General features: G+C 42.1%; 1 protein-coding gene across 1 annotated transcript in view; it reads left to right on the forward strand.

Annotated features, from left to right (window-relative positions):
* Window positions 1-12,336, forward strand: part of LOC126234435 (hemolymph lipopolysaccharide-binding protein-like) — a 48,324-nt gene that overhangs the window by 18,376 nt on the left and 17,612 nt on the right. Inside the window, exon 4 of the mRNA XM_049943131.1 lies at window positions 8,404-8,460. Coding sequence (XP_049799088.1) covers window positions 8,404-8,460 — 57 coding nt within the window. The remainder of the gene's footprint in view (window positions 1-8,403; window positions 8,461-12,336) is intronic.

Below are 12,336 nucleotides of genomic sequence, written 5' to 3' on the forward strand. Positions count from 1 at the left end.
ATGCTAAATTTGTGATCCCCTGATGCCTCAGAACGTCCTACCAACCGACCCTTCTTCTTGTCAAGTTGTGCCACAAACTCCTCTTCTCCCCAATCCTATTCAGTACCTCCTCATTAGTTAAGTGATCTACCCATCTAATCTTCAGCATTCGTCTGTAGCACCACATTTCGAAAGCTTCTATTCTATTCTTGTCCAAACTACTTATCGTCCATGTTTCACTTCCGTACATGGCTACACTCCATACAAATACTTTCAGAAACGACTTCCAGACACAAATCTATACTCGATGTTAACAAATTTCGCCTCTTCAGAAACGCTTTCCTTGCCATTGCCAGTCTACATTTTATGTCCCCTCTACTTCGACCATCATCAGTTATTTTGCTCCCCAAATAGCAAAATTTCTTCACTACTTTAAGTGTCTCTTTTCCTAATCTAATTCCCTCAGCATCACCCGACTTAATTCGACTACATTCCATTATCCTCGTTTTGCTTCTGTTGATGTTCATCTTTTATCCTCCTTTCAAGACACTGTCCATTCCGTTCAACTGCTCTTCCAAGTCCTTTGCTGTCTCTGACAGAATTACAATGTCATCGCCGAACCTCAAAGTTTTTATTTCTTCTCCATGGATTTTAATACCTACTCCGAATTTTCTTTTGTTTCCTTTACTGCTTGCTCATATAAAGATTGCATAGCATCGGGGATAGTCTATAACCCTGTCTCACTCCCTTCCCAACCACTGCTTCCCTTTCATGTCCCTCAACTCTCATAACTGCCATCTGGTTTCTGTACAAATTTTAAATAGCCTTTCGCTCCCTGTATTTTACCCCTGCCACCTCCAAAAGTTGAAAGAGAGTATTCCAGTTAACATTGTCAAAAGCTTTCTCTAAGTCTACAAATGCTAGAAACGTAGGTTTTCCTTTCCTTAATCTTTCTTGTGAGATAAGTCGTAAGGTCAGTATGGCCTCACGTGTTCCAACACTTCTACGGAATTCAAACTGATCTTCCTCGAGGTCGGCTTCTACCAGTTTTTCCATTCGTCTGTAAAGAATTCGCGTTAGTATTTTGCAGCTGTGACCTATTAAACTGATAGTTCGGTTATTTTCACATATGTCAACACCTGCTTTCTTTGGGATTGGAATTATTACATTCTTCCTGAAGTGTGAGGGAATTTCGCCTGTCTCATAGATCTTGCTCACCAGATGGTAGAGTTTTGTCAGGACTGGCTCTCCCGAGACCGTCAGTAGATCTAATGGAATGTTGTCTACTCCAGGGGCCTTGTTTCGACTCAGGTATTTCAGTGCTCTGTCAAACTCTTCACGCAGTATCGTATCTCCCATTTCATCGTCATCTACATCCTCTTCCATTTCTATAATATTGTCCTCAAGTATATCGCCCTTGTATAGCCCTTCTATATACTCCTTCCACCTTTCTGCTTTCTCTTCTTTGCTTAGAACTGGGTTTCCATCTGAGCTCTTGATATTCATACAAGTGACTCTCTTTTCTCGAAAGGTCTCTTTAATTTTCCTGTAGGCAGTATCTATCTTGCCCCTAGTGAGATAAGCCTCTACATCATTGCATTTGTCCTCTAGCCATCCCTGCTTAGCCATTTAGCACTTCCTGTCGATCTCCTATATTACTGTCACAAATACACGTGATGAATAGTGAGAGCATGCGAGATGCCACATAGACATCTCACAGAAATGAAAACAACAAATAAACGGGTGTGAACTATGTTTCAACAAAGGAATTCAGGAGTCAAAACTTCCATAACGGAACGCAAGAGTCATAACATGTGGTAGTTATGTAGAACAAATGTGAGACGCGTATGTCTGGAGGTCCCTTGCTTACTCCTTGCTGCTGCAAACGGACGCTACACCACGAATAGAGACACAAATTTGAATACAGCGAACAGACAAGTAAATGTCCGGACGGCAAGTTCACAACTTTGTGAAAAAAAATATTTGGCACAGAGGCGGTTTGAACCTGAATTTCTCCCATCGACACCAAAACCTTGACCACATAACCACGACGCCATCACCGTTCAATTTCGCTCGATATCGCAGATCTTCGGCTTAGACCGTTGGCCATTTCGATGCTGCTTCTTTTTTCACAGCTCAGTACAACTTCTTCATGTTTACATGTTTGACCTGTGTTCAGTTTTTGACGGACTCTGCACTGGGCTATTTTACCACTAAACCTGAGAGGTGTGCGATGGGGGGTGTGCCTTTTAAGTGTGAACGACGTAAGTCGCTTCTACTACGTTTCTATGAGCTCCGCCGATGCAGGTTGTTTCTGCGTGGTATCATGAGTTACATCGCTTATCGCTATGGTATCACCTCAGTGGGGGCTGCACTTTCCACCTCACCGGGAACCACAGGCTGTTTATTACAGCTAATGAATGAGATACATGGCCCACATATTTCGCAACATGTTACCAATAAGAACTGCACAAACTCGAGTCCTGGTAAGGAGTTCATCTCACATGTACCACGGTTTGTTGCTGTTTTATCCCGTAGCGATGTTTCATTTTCCATTCATTTATCCGGAAAATATAAACCCTGATTGCTAGTGGTAGCACTATAGAAATTCGGAAAGATCACTAGTTTTGTTTTTCCTCGTTATCACTTCCCTACGGGTTGCGATTGCTAACGGCGGATGCGTGGATACTGATGCCACTAGAAGCAGTATTTAATTCTAAGAACCTTACCAGTACAGTTAATTTCGCACACAGATATCGTTTATCGGAATCTATTTTGGACTTATGGTACAGCTATAATACTGGCTAAGTGCTGAAAATCGATACTACTGCAGTATAAAATTGCTTTGTGGTGCACTGAATGTGGGCGCGCAAGCCGAACAGTTCGCTGTGTCTCCAGTCCAACAGTAAACTTTTTGCTACAATGCACTGTGAAACTCTCAGTGCTCGAAATGTTTGAACATTTAACGTCCACATTTCACTTTCCCATGTTAGTGATGACAGTTTACGGTGGTTGCAGACTTTCTGTTTACTGCACTTTAGGAATTTACTTCTGCATACATCATACCGTTTCTCAAACTGTCTCGTAGTGTTTGTTTACTGTCGTGTTCGTTCAGTTCTTGTTTGCAATTGTTTTAAGTACATAAGGGGCTGTCAAATGAAAACGAGATAGACAGATAAAGATAAGTAAACCGTTTATTATTTCAAAATTATTCGCCGTAAATCAACACATTTATCCCAATGTGAAACAAGTCGGTCATTGCCTTCCATGGAAACAAGGATTCTACCAAGGCGTGCACCTTTCGTCCGAAACATATCGACGGCCACGAACGTCTCTCTTCAGTGCACCAACAACATGAAAATCTTAGCTACATTTTTATCTACTTAGCTACTAGTTACTGCGCAAGTCACCTTACATAGAGCCTGGTCAGCTTCGATTTATTGGGAGAATTTTAGTAACGTGTGATTCACCTGTAAAGAACGCCGCATTCAGGACGCTGGGGCGACCTATTCAAGTGTTTGGCACCAGGTCCGAAAATACGGAGAGCTGTGTCGAGAATGTGTAAGTGATTCCCAGGGAAAATTTTGCAGCGGAATCGGAACAACCTTGGCAACAAGTGAGCGGGCCCAGACCTGGGGGGGGGGGGGGGGGGGAGAGCGGTGTTATAGTGTTATACTTTGCCACCTTCCTTGTATCCCACTTGTATGAGTGAAAATGCAGTCATGTATGGGAAAAATATGATTATTGCTGACAGCCTTAGATCCTTTTTTTTTATTGAAAAATGTGAATTTTTCACTACACCAATATCAAAATTTATACCCATCATACCGGTTTAGGAGCTGTCACAGTTATTATAAAAGATATATGATGCATAACGACCGAATGGCAAATCAGTTCTTGTGTCTAGTGAAATAGCTGCTGACAATTTTATACTTTTATTTGACCTTAGATGACGCTGCTTTTTGGCGCATCTGTAAATACTGGGAATTTTGGAATATGCGATACAGTAGACATAACATTTGAAGAGAAGCAAAGTACTTTTAGCACATATTCTGAGCTAACAGCGTTAAAGCTATAATATACTTAAACATCTACGCAAATCAATGTGAGTACAATCAAAACTGTCAGCACAAAGCACGTTACTGAAACCTGTTACCAGGGCTTATTAGAAGAATATGATTATACCAAAACACGTTGACTGATACATAATACATAGTTCTCTGTAGGTATGAAAGAAAAACAATTTCTTCGTTGTATACGACATTCAGATATGTTTCTATATTTTTCTGTTTTCCTTTACTGTAAAGTTTATTATCGTGCTACACGCTTCCTGACTTGATCTGCAAGTACTGTTGATACTTTTCGTCTCAAGAAAAATAAGTGAACAGTGGGATCACGTGGAAGAGAAGCTCACATTTAGAAGCTAAACGAATTACACCTGTAACAACTCCTGAGAAGTAAAAATTCCATACATTTCGTCTTTAATGTCCTATATTACTTCTTTGTGTGTGAATGTAATTATAAAAATTCTTTTATTAGGTAGCCTTTTAATAGCCGGAAAAGTCGTTGTGAAAGAGACAGTACTGTACGATAAATAGCGTAAAGTTGCACACCTGCACAATCGGACAAATTCTATGAACTATTTACTTTAAAATTAAATCGATGCGGAAAAGAACTGAAGTGGCATAAAAACGTACGAGTATTATATGTACTATTAACCTAAATTATTATATGTAGTCATACATTTTTGAGTTATGTTGTTAATTACTCATGATACTATGAGGCACTATGTTCCTGTTAATACTATCGTAATATGGAAAATTTATGCCATACCAAAATCAAACATTACTTACATTTTAGTAATCTTCACTTATTACATTCTGTATAAAATAATTTCCAATAAATATTAGGTTTTTGTTTAAAAGCTACGCCTACCAGACATATACTTGTCAGTCTTCAAATAACAATAACGTATTCTTTGAAATGTGTCACCTTCCTAAGAGTTTTTCTTCTGATTACTCTTCAAATTATTTAAGGGGGCTAGGACGTCAAACGGACCGACTTGTAGCAAGAGAGGCACCACAGGACATTTTTATTTCCACTGTCTATACCTTTACAAATAAAATCATAAAACGTTGTCAGCATCACCAGGAAGTATTCAGAATTCACACTCATACCAGTGGAAGTTCGAAAACGTAACGAAGTAATTTTTCTTACATGTCAAATTTCATCATTTTTTTCACTTACTAATGGCTGCATTTGTTGTTATAGGTACACTTTTCTTCATAAGTAAGAGAGATTCTTCGATGAATTTTGCACAGTTTACTAACCATACTTAAAGGTGTATGAAACTCAAGAATTTTCAAAATCTATTAAAAACTGTGGTACAAATTGAGGTAATAACTATAAAATTTGTGTTGTTTTCTAAACATGAAGTTTAAAATATAACAGCTCATTCGTTCTTTCATAAATTAAATAAATTCTAGAGTTTCATGCACCTGTAAATATGGTATGTATGCTGTGCAAAATTCATCGAAGAATCTCTCTAATCTATGAAGAAAAGTGTACCTATAGTAACACATGCTGCCATTAGTAAGTGAAAAAAAAATGAAATTTCACACGTAAAAAAATTTATTTTGTTATGTTTTCGAACTTCCACTGCAATGAGTCTGAATCCTTCCTGGTGATGCTGACAAAGTTTTATGACTTTATTTGTAAAAGTATAGACACTGGAAATTAAAATGTCCTGTGATGCCTCTCCAGCTCCAAGTCGGCGCGTTTGAGGTCCTACCTCCCTTAAACTCATGCGCGTTGTTTGTCTGTCAGATCAATTAATGTTACACTCCACGTAAAGCCCTTTGTAGGAAGTGAAATATCAATACTGAGAGATGTGATCACAATGAAATTTATTTGACCGAATACGGACATGGCATTACACAAATGATTGGTATCAAAGGTCTGGACATACAATGTGACTGTAGAAATCCAGTACGGAGTAGCGCCACCATGTGCTGCAATCAGGGCTGCCTGACGATGTGGCATGCAGGCAAAGAGTGCCTAAATATGCTGCTACGCGGTTTGTAGGCGCTTACACAAAACATGAACTCTAGCTGCAGGAGGACCTGCACAAACAAGTTGTCGACCGACCACAGCCCACACAAGCTCGATGGGCGACATGTCAGGCAAGGGCAGGCCAGGGAAGCAGTGGTACCCGCCGTTCTTCGAAGAAGGCTTGCTTATTCCTTGCCAAATGAGACGGGGCGTTGTCTTATTGAAATATGGCATGTGGAACGGCCAGCAGGAAGGGCAATGTCTCGGGCTGTGAAACCTCCATTATGCCGAGGTAGCTGTTCAGTTTCTCCTCAAGACGTAGGAGGCGAGATCGCGTGTTACAGGCAACGGCGCCCCAAACCATCACACTTGGCGTGTGTCTGCTATGTCACTCAACAGTACAGTCTACTTGACTGCATGCGGCGTCGAACGCTCATGTGGCCATCTCTGCTGGACAGGTTGAAGCGGGAGTCTTCCGAAAATACATTTTGCCACTCAGCACGCCAGTGCCGGCGCTCCAGCGTCCATTGCAGTCTGTGGCGTTCGTGGGATCAGGTCAGCAGAAGTCGACGCAATGGCTTGTATACCACCAGTCCAGCCCGCAGACATGTCCACATCCGCTGCAGTACACCAACTTCACGCCAGCTCTGCGCGCGAAGCTGTTCTGTCCGTCACGGCCAAACGGACAAGATGGCGGTCACCTCGCGCTGTGGCCACATTGTGTCGTCCGGTACCCCGTCGGCTCTGTGCACGACCCCCTCCTCTTCACTAGTTCCACATACGCCTCACTGTTGAAGCAGCGTGCCCTGTACGTGACGCAATGTCACGGAATGACAGAGTCGCCTCCCGGAGGCCAACCATTCTGTCGGCTAGGCGTAGCGGCACTTGGTTACACGTTTCCATTTCGTACAACGACCACCTGAGTGTTTCGTAACACTGTCCTGTCTCGTCAGGAATATGCAAGCCTTCGTGGAAGAACAACGGCGACCACTGCTTCCCTGGCCTGCCCGTTCGCCTGACATGTCGTTGTGATCACATCTGTCGGTATTGGTGTTTCACTTCCTACGTAAATTTTCCTTAAAGATGGTACTGTTGGGCCTACGAACACACCATCTCTGCCATTTCAATAATTTATTATGATTCTGCTGCTCTACACGTCATCTTATCGTGTCGTGTTGCAGATCGTTGTTTCTGACTATTTCACTTTTACGAACAGCAGTGTACATCGGAATAGAGTTGACAAGTCCACTGTTGTGTTCACAACTGTTTCATTCGACCCATTTCCATGCGGCTTTTCGCGGATGATGCTGTAGTATATAGAGAAGTTGCACCATTAGAAAATTGCAGAGAAATGCAGGAAGATCTGGAGCGGATAGGCACTTGGTGCAGGGAGTGGCAACTGACCCTTAACATAGACAAATGTAATGTATTGCGAATACATACAAAGAATGATCTTTTATTGTATAATTATATGATAGCGGAGATGGCTTACAAAACACTCGTTCGTCTTATACTTGAGTATTGCTCATCAGTGTGGAATCCGTAACAGGTCGAGTTGACAGAGGAGATAGAGAAGATCCTAAGAAGAGCGGCGCTTTTCGTCACAGGGTTATTTGGTAAGGGTGATAGCGTTACGGAGATGTTTAGGAAACACAAGTGGCAGACTCTGCAAGAGAGGCGCTCTGCATCGCGGTGTAGTTTGCTGTCCAGGTTTCGAAAGGGTACATTTCTGGATGAGGTATCGAATATATTGCTTCCCCCTACATATACCTCCCAAGGAGATCACGAATGTAAAATTATAGAGATTCGAGCGCGCACAGAGGCTTTCCGGCAGTCGTTCTTCCCGCGAACCAGACGCGAGGGGAACAGGAAAGGGAGGTAATGACAGTGGCACGTAAAGTGCCCTCCGCCACACACCGTTGGGTGGTTTGCGGAGTATAAATGTAGATGTAGATGTAGAATAACACGTTTTGCTATTACTTGTGTATCCAGCACTGCATTTCGTGGTGATACTCTGCGAATTAGTGGACTAAACGGAAGAGCTACATATGCAAAACCGGTTCTATATGTGTCGACGAATATGATTATTTAGGAAAATACATTAATGAATTTTGCGTGTAAAAAACAGGTAGTGAAATCTTATGGAACATTGACATCTAAGGCTGTCGCCTAAAGTGTGTTGGTACTGAGAACCAAATCAGATGGGTGAATCGTTCTGTCCCTTCTGTCGCTATACTGCATTGCTTATCACTTGCAGGATCCTGTTGTTTAAGGCATTAAAACTACTGTGCGTAATGGGTGATTTCAGAATGCTGCTAGAGAGACACTGACATAGCAGGACTGGACTGAAAGCTGTTTCACTGTTGTTCACAGTGCAGTCGAACCTGACGGACGCCGACGTAGCTGCGCTCGTGAAGAAAAGAGGCGAAGGTGAATAGCTTCTCCATACGTCCCATATTTTAACTTTCTAAGAATAACATCTTATCACCACGGTTTGTATCAATGCCTCTCATGTAAAAGATTTAGTTTGCAATATTTCCTAATAAGTTCTTTATATTGGTGTAAGGAAATGTGGGTGTCCGAAATCTTCCAAATCTGAAAGCAGAGTGATAGGTCACTTGTATACAATCAAAACAGTAAGTGAAATCAGAAAATGCACTTATTACACCTTATAACCTTTTCAGTTCATTCATTATGAGCTAATACTTCTTTTATGCAGCAAATAGCAAAATAACTATGTGATCTGAAATCGGATATGTGATTTTTCCAGTTAGAATGTCTAGTTTTGCTTGTCTGGTTAACAAAATACCGTTTGTGTAAAGAGTTGATATGATATGGTAGAAGAGAACTGTGAGACCTGAGTTTCTCCTGGCGTATACAACTTTCAAATAACTTCCGGGAATTAAGCCAGGTAACACTTTCAGCGACCGCCAATATTTCGGCGGGAGAACACCCCGCCATTTTCAAGGCAAACTGCAACGGACGGGGGACGTACATGCAAATTTAAAACCTCGGTTCTCGGACTGAAGCAAGAAAGATAACACACACACTGAACACTAGTGCCACCAAAGATGACCAAAGTCAGAGCTATCGATAGTGAGACTACGAATTCGCAGGTGAGGTAGCATTGACTCTGTCCCTCTGTTTTTTGACAAGGGAGAGAGTCGGATTCCAGACAGAGTTTAAACAGAAACCTCAATCCCTGTTAACGTGGTTGCTCGCTAATTTAATCTCAACTGCCTCCTTAATAACACTGTCCCAATAGCTGGACGTGCATGCCAATATCTCGGTGTTATGTATCCAAGCAATGTTCGGCAATAGCAGATATACTTGGCTGCTGTAATCGTGTGTGCCGTTTATGCTCAGTACATCGGTCCTCCACGGTCCTGATAGTTTGACCAATATATTCCATGCCGCAGCTACAAGGAATACGATATACGCCCGCCTTACGCAGTCCAAGATCATCCTTAACGGAACTCAAAAGCGCTCTAATTTTAGATGGATGTCGGAAAACACATTTCACATCGTATTTCCGTAAAATACGACCGAACTTGTTGGACGTGTTTCCTACGTAAGGCAAAAAGGCAGTAGACTTAGGTGTTGACTTAGAATTATCATCAATCACCCGATGTACAGTTGGTCGATAGCGCAACGCACGTTCAATCTGTCTATCACTAAAACCATTTTGACGAAATGTAACGTATCTAAAGAAACAGGCGGGTTTCAAAGGCGCCGACTCCGATGCACGTTCCTCGAAGTCTTCCATAAACAAATTTGCGATCACAGGAGACAACGGACTACCCATCGCAACTCCATCTGTCCGTCCGTTGCAGTTTGCCTTGAAAATGGCCGAGATATCGGCGGTCGCTGAAAGTGTTACCTGGCTGAATTCCCGGAAGTTATTTGATAGAAGAGAACTATTGGTCACAGTACGGTGATTCAAAATAAATGTCATGGAGGATGTTGTTAAATCTGTAGCTACTTTTTCGAATCGTTAGGGCATGTCTAACCAATAAATTTTCGGAAGACATGACTTCCTCAACATATGCTTTACGAGACAGAAGGACAATAAGCTAAAAATATATTTCGCGAAATACTCAATGCATAAACTACAGCTACAGTTTCCTGATAATATTACGAGGGTTGCCCAGAATGTATTGCGCTGCATTTTTTTTCTTAGTCAGAAACAATGCTATGAATGCGAAACGTTAAGTATGTATTATTTGAGGTCTCCCGAGTGAGCACGCAAAGTTTCCGTGACTTCCAACAGATAGCGTAGCTGCCGGACAGTTTCAAATTGGCGTCTGTAGGTTGCGTACGTTGCAAGCGACGTGCCGTTATTGAATGTCTCACTGCAGACAAGGAAACTGTGGGGAATATTCACAAACGCTTCTGCTAAGCCTATGGAGCATCTGGTGCCCACAGCAGTTAGTCACTGGGCACGGAGGGTGAGGAGGTTCGACGGAGCTCCACGATTTGCAGCGGTCGGGGAGACCATCCATGGCTATCACATCTGACATGTTGCAGCGACCTGATGTCATTCTCGAGGACAGACGCATTACGACTCGGCAGTTGGCGCTGCGTCTGTCAATCAGAAAACGAAGTGGGGGTGCAACAATCCACACTTTTAGATATTCAAAAGTGTGTGCAAGATAGGTCCTGGAGTGTGTAACGGTGAATCACAAATCGCAAATTTGTCTTGATTTGTTGCAACACTTTGAAGCTGAGGGGGAGGCCTTCTTGTCGTTCATTGTGACAGATGATGAAACCTGGGTCCACCATTTTGAGCCAGTAAAAACGACAGTCGTTGGAAAGGCCCCACTCCCCATAGAAGAAACAATTCCAAGCAACTGCTACCGCCGGTAAGGTTATAATCACTGTGTTCTGGCACTGTGAAGGTATGGTTCTCATTGATGTGATGGCAAGAGGTGGTACCATTAGTTCAGAAGCATATGTCAACACATTAACGAAACTCAAGATGTGCTTCCGTCGACTTCGGCGCCACAGCAACCCAGGAGATGTTTTGCTGAAACACGGGTAACGTGCCGGCCGTGGTGGCAGAGCGGTTCTAGGCGCTACAGTCTGGACCCGCACGACTGCTACGGTCGCAGGTTCGAATCCTACCTTGGGCATGGATGTGTGTGATATCCTTAGGTTAGTTAGGTTTAAGTAGTTGTAAGTTCTAGGGGACTGATGACCTCAGCAGTTAAGTCCCATAGTGCTCAGAGCCATTTGAACCATTTGAACCACGATAACGCTCGGCCCCACACAAGTCTGAGGACTGCTCAACACATTGCAAAACAGGGTTGGACAATGTTACCCCATTACCCCTACAGCCCTGACCTAACCCCCTCGGACTTCCACTTGTTTGGTCCATTAAAGGATGCCATTCGGGGAAGACATTCTGAGGTCGATGAGGAGGTTATTTACATAATGAAGCACTGGCTCTGCCACCAGGACAAGATTTGGTACCGACAGGGCACACGTGCCCTTGTTTCGCGCTGGGAGAAGGCCTTAGAAAGGGATGGAGGTTCCATGGAAAAATAGGGTATGTAGATAAAACACTATTCTTTCTTGTTTGTAATTGTCATGATGTTGAATAAAGAGTTGTCGAAAAAAGAAATGCGATGCATTGCTTTTTGGGCAACCGTCGTACTTCGTAATTATAGGAACAGTTGTTGCCACTTCAATGCGCTGTTTATTTTCATTACTATATTGATTCCTTATTATCTAGTTTTAATTAAATTTACTACATCATAATTTCAGATTTACTATCAGTGTTCCGATACTGAACCACTGTGAAGATATATTGTCTTTCCTTCTTACCAGGAAAAACTCCGACTGATACTGATAATATCAATCCTATTACAGCGATGCAATTTAATTCTCTATGGATACAATATAGATTTTGTGATATATTTAACTGTGTTTATTATCATATATGACTTTATGAGTGATCTACTTCTTTCTGTTTATACATTTTCGTGTTGATAACCTACGTCACTATGGTGGCATTTGTACTATTTAATAGTTGTAGCATTACTTGATCTGGTTTTCATTTGTAATATGGACTTATGTCTCTTACATCATTTTCACGCTGCGTTCTGCAACTAATTTCCTTTTACTAATCCGGAAACTATGTAAGGTGTCAGGCAAATCCAACACCTTCCATGAAAACCCTGACATGATAAGCAAATCCAGTAGTATGTCACATAGCTCCGAATTAATCGTGACATTAAATTAACCAAAGTAATACGAGTAACGAGTGAGCAAATGGAATACCACAGACTAACACAAGAATGCCTA

Source organism: Schistocerca nitens, chromosome 2 (assembly GCF_023898315.1).
Source record: "Schistocerca nitens isolate TAMUIC-IGC-003100 chromosome 2, iqSchNite1.1, whole genome shotgun sequence".
Lineage (NCBI taxonomy): Eukaryota > Metazoa > Arthropoda > Insecta > Orthoptera > Acrididae > Schistocerca > Schistocerca nitens.